The sequence below is a fragment of the Podarcis cretensis genome (genome assembly GCF_951804945.1).
Source record: "Podarcis cretensis genome assembly, chromosome: 1".
Taxonomy (NCBI): domain Eukaryota; kingdom Metazoa; phylum Chordata; class Lepidosauria; order Squamata; family Lacertidae; genus Podarcis; species Podarcis cretensis.
In genome coordinates, this window is record NC_137170.1 from 44738413 (window position 1) to 44743777 (window position 5365).

At 42.6% G+C, this 5365-nt stretch overlaps 1 protein-coding gene across 1 annotated transcript; it reads left to right on the top strand.

The window, feature by feature from the left end:
• Positions 1–747: 747 nt before the first annotated feature.
• Positions 748–2549, top strand: LOC307226659 (carbohydrate sulfotransferase 8-like; the record flags this gene model as incomplete). The annotated part of the gene is made up of 3 exons (XM_079995513.1): positions 748–847; positions 945–996; positions 1496–2549. The coding sequence occupies 3 exons, from the start codon at positions 748–750 to the stop codon at positions 2319–2321; spliced, it is 978 nt and encodes a 325-aa protein (XP_079851639.1). The 3' UTR covers positions 2322–2549.
• Positions 2550–5365: the final 2816 nt, after the last annotated feature.

Sequence of the window (5365 nt, forward strand, 5' to 3'; positions counted from 1 at the left end):
TAACTTGCAAATTTCCAACCAAAATTCTCTTTTGATATGGGCATGGGAGTGGCCCTCAGGGATGGCTGAATCTTCCTATGGATCTCCTGTAAAGAAGTAAGCTGTAAACCAGTGTTTGTCAACCTTGCATTCCCAGATATTGCACAAAAACTCCCATCATTCCCTGCCAGGTCTGGCTGGGATAGTTCGAGTCGACAGAGCTATCTGCCATGAACTGAGTTCATGCGTTCGAGCCTCATGTTGAGCAAAAAAGATTCCCAAATTACAGGGAGTTGCACTAGATGATCCTTGGAGTCCCTTCCAAATGACTGATTCTATGGTTCGGTCATAAGGCAGCTTAGCCAATGGTCAAGGATGATGGGAATTGTAGTCCAACAACATGTGAGGACCCAAAGCTGAAGCAGACTCATTGGCTGTATCCTTCGCAGCCTAGACCCTCTAAAGCAGGCATCCCCAAACTTGGCCCTCCAGATGTTTCGGGACTACAATTCCCAAGCTAACAGGACCAGTGGTCAGGGATGATGGGAATTGTAGTCCCAAAACATCTGAAGGGCTGAGTTTGGGGATGCCTGCTCTAAAGATACAGCAGTATCTCTTAGGGACAGACTTTGGTTAATGCAGGAAAATGCAAGTGTTTTATACCAGTTGCTAATTTCTTGGTTCAACGAACGGTAACAATGTTTGCTATTTATGTTTGCCTAGAGTTCATCATAAAAGCTACAGCCTTTGGCTTGTTGGGAAAACATTATGAAGAACCTGCTTGAAAAGTTGTTCATTCTCTTCCTCAGTAGTCTGCTTGGCGCTTTTCTTCTTCAGACGCTCTATAGTTGGCAGACAGAAATAAGAGGTAAGAGTGAGGATTGCCAGATATTTAAACAGCAGAATATTGGATGGTTAGTTTTGTTGTTCTGATTTTCTATTACATGGTTTAAATTTTCCTATAGAATGGCAGGATAACAATGTTGAAAATGGATCAAAACTCTTAATAGTAATTAAGTAAGTAAGTAAGTAATTTAATTTTTATTTATACCCCGCCTTCCCCGGCCAAGACCGGGTTCAGGGCGGCTAACATCAGATATCAAATACATTAAAACACAACCAAACAATTGATTAAAATACAGCTTAAAAATTAGAATCAGGATAAAATTAAATGACTGCCCACGAATTACAACCTTAGGAGTCGGGAACCTCAAGTATTCATCAGGGCCAGCTATCCATGTTGGTCCCACATGAACCGATAAAAGGGCCACAGAGGTAACTTACTGGGTCCCATAGAGGGGGGTTCAAACTGAGCCCAGACTGAAGGCCAGGCAGAACAGCTCCGTCTTGCAGGCCCTGCAGAAGGATATCAAGTCCCTCAGGGCCCTGGTCTCCTGTGATAGAGCGTTCCACCAGGCTGGGGCCAAAGCTGAAAAGGCCTTGGTTGAGGCCAGTTTAACCTCCTTAAGGCCCTCCTTGAGTTACTGATTTTCACTCCCTGGTCATGGTGTCAAAGGTCACATTTCCCTTCTGTAGATCCTGAAGAAGATTGGCTGAGAAGGCAACGAGATCGCAAAGCCTCTTTGGACACCATCTGCCAGAAAGATACTTTCTCAAAAGGAAAACCAAACCCTCAAGTTGCGAGTCAGATCTTTGTAGACGAGCGTCACAACTTTATCTACTGTGAAGTGCCAAAGGTGGGCTGTTCCAACTGGAAAAAAATTATTCTCCTCCTCACACTCAACCTGAGCAGGGATGTCTTAGAAGTAGATCATGATATAATCCACAGAACACATCTCTTAAGGAGGTTAAGTTCTTACCCTTCTGATCAGCAAGTGAAACTTCTGAACAGCAGCATTAAAGTGATGTTCACTAGGCATCCTCTAGAGAGATTGGTTTCCGCTTACAGAGACAAGCTCTTGCACTTCGAGCCTTTTTACGTCTCTGTGGCAAAAAGGATCAAGACCTTGTTCAGGGGAAACCCAAACTCCACTGATCCAGTGACTTTCCAGGAATTTGTAAACTTTGTTTTGAAACACGCCCCCAAGGATTTGGACATACACTGGAAGCCAATGTTTATGCTCTGTGATCCCTGCAACATTCACTATGACATTTTGGGGAAGTACGAGACACTGGGAGAAGATGCTGACCATGTTCTCAGGAGAATTGGAGCACCAGATGATCTCCAGTATCCAGATTTTAAGAAGTACGGTACAGAGAAGAGGACCAACAACAATATCACTCTGAACCACTTCAGCAAACTGAGTAAGGACCAAGTGCAGAAGCTCAAGGACCTTTACTCAATTGATTTCTCTTCCTTTAATTATTCTTTTCATTTTTAAAACAAAACTTTGCTGTAAGATTCAATCGCAGTTCCCTTCTCTGGGTTCTCTGGTCTCCTGTCTGCTAGACAACAGGAAGTCCCTGTGGTGGCTGGCACCCTGTCTCTGGAAAATCCCTCTTTAGGGAGGCTGATCTGGCATTTTCATTGTTATAACATATGTGCTGAACTAGGAGCCTACCGAATCAGACCACTAGTGCATCTTGCTCAGCAATGCTGACACCAACTAGCATGTATTCTCCAGTGCTTTAGGGCACTACCAGACCACCTGTTTCTTGAGCATTCATCCTGATTGAATTGCAGGGCACTTAGATAATGCTGGCTATTTGATGAGTGTTTGTTCCGATTTGTTCCTGGGGATGTTAGATGATGTTGCATCAAAGCAGGTGTCACCCCACAATGCATTTCCAGTGCATTTTCCTGGCACTGCCTTTATTGCAAAAAGTCCAGCCTTTGGGGGAAACAGGTTTGTTACACAAGGCATCCCAATCGACTATAATCTCACAATCTGAATTTGCCGGTGGGTGACTGAACCCCATGCAAAAAATGTGACAGTCTGGAAGTGCCCTGAAGACAGGGGTTTTTCCTAGCCCTCCCTAGAGATACCTGAGACCTTCTGAATGCAAAGCAGGTACTTTATTAGTGAGCTACAGCCCTACTTCAGAGTCTATTCAATTGGTCTGCAGATGACAGCAAATGAACACATTTAAAGTGCATTCACACCCTCAAAGAACTCTGGGCACTGTAGTTTGTTATGTGTTGCTGGGAATTGGAACTCTATGAGTAGAAACTACAGTGCCCAGAATACTTTGAGGGAAAGAACATGCTTTGAATATGCTTTAAAGGTATAGTACATACACAGCCCAGAAAAGCATTTATAAATGATGATGAGTAGAGGCTAATCCAAAGTCTATTTCATAACATTATTTCCTCATTCCTCCTCTCTAATATGAAAACCACATTCTAAACACACCATGTTTGTTCCACCAACTTGTTATGGTTATGTCAGATTTAAAATTGAGGTGGGTTTGACAGAAAATATCTATAGGTATGTAAGGTAAAGGTAAAGGTACCCCTGCCCATACGGGCCAGTCTTGACAGACTCTGGGGTTGTGCGCCCATCTCACTCAAGAGGCCAGGGGCCAGCGCTGTCCGGAGACACTTCCGGGTCACGTGGCCAGCGTGACATCGCTGCTCTGGCGAGCCAGAGCCGCACACGGAAACGCCGTTTACCTTCCCGCTGGTAAGCGGTCCCTATTTATCTACTTGCACCCGGAGGTGCTTTCGAACTGCTAGGTTGGCAGGCGCTGGGACCGAGCAGCGGGAGCGCACCCCGCCGCAGGGATTCGAACCGCCAACCTTTCGATCGGCAAGTCCTAGGCGCTGAGGCTTTAACCCACAGCGCCACCTGCGTCCCAGTATAGGTATGTAGGAATACATAAATACACACACAAGAGAGAGAGAGAGAGAGAATGCTACTCAGGATCTAAGTGAATTTTCATTTTGATATATTTTGATGTATATTCTGCCACAGGAAATCATTCTCTTTCTTGTTTTTTAATATTTTTTAAATTAGTTTTCAATTACGATCCAATAATAGCCTCATTATAACAATACCAGTTTATAATACAATTACAAATACCAATCGTTCAACTACTGAACTATATAATTTATATAAAGTGCCCCCCTGCCCCGTGCTAGAGTTGATGGTTTTCTTTATTTCTGCCTTCCAAAATCATACTAATTTCAATTACATTCCAGTCATAATAATAATAATCGCATTATGCAACAACTGCAATTAATGTTGACACATTAAATGATTTATAAAGCTACAAGTGAGGCATTCAAACTATAACCTTGTTCTTCCTGTGTGTGGCAATTATTCTGTCCATGGTGTTTTTTCTTGTTCGTAAAATATTACGTGTCTTTTCCCCGGTTGTTGCTGTTATCCATCATGCCTTGGGCGGAGCTGATAATGTTGTTCCAGAAATTTCTCCCTCACTCTGTCCCGTGCTTCATTGTTTTGCAACTTTAACAACAGCAGCAAAAGTCACTCTGTCCCAATAAATAACCTGTTTTTGCCATTTTTACTCTCAGTCAGGGAAGAAGAGTGGTCTGTCAAACTGCAGATGACTCAGTAATGAACCTTATCAGTTCCTTAGCAAGTTCACAGACTTCTTTCATGCTTCCATCCAACTGAAGATAAATGAGCAAATATACTTCCAATTAAATTAAATTCCAAGTCCTTTTAGCGTTATTCAGTTCACTCTGTAAATAATAGAGGATGGGGAAGAGTCAGCTCTAAGTTTCCATCATAAATCTTTTGCAAAATAGAGCTTCCCTCCCTTTCCCCCCTTTTTTACACACATAGTTCTGTTTAATGTTATATTCAATATCTATAATCCTTCTTCTATCCTCGCTTGTACAGATATAATTTGAACTAACATTCAGAGGAGGGTTGCTGAATCATTAATGTAGAGAAGAAAACTTTTTATAAAGAAACCATAGGCTCCCCCGTCTTTTACACCAAATGAAGTATTTGGTTCTGTTTCGCAGTTTATTATCTCATCTTTTCTAGCATGCACTTGTACTTTAGTCCAATTAAGTTCTTAATGGCATCGTAGGAGGTTTTTTCGCGGGCAAAGTGCTTTTACACTCAGCGCCTCCCCCCCCCCCCAATTCCATGCTGGAGCGAAGGCCAGGTATTAAGACAAACTGTCCCTAGGGGGAATTTGCAAGGATAATTACCCTCAGTCATCCTTGTTTTTCCTTCACCAACAATCTCCTGCTGTCATGGGAGCTGCCTCCATTAAGTCAGTCCGGAACCAGAACGCCAGAAAATCATTCTCATGGTGGAAAAAACACTGTGTTCGAACCAGTCTCCAAACTTATAGAAATGACAATATTTCCTTTGGAATGTTTAATAGACAATTGACTATAGAAAACAAAGAGTAACTGCTATGATCATACATTTTAGAATAAACCAGTGTCCAGCAATGGGAAACAAAGAAACTTGCCACTGATAGGATTGCCACTGAACTAGGA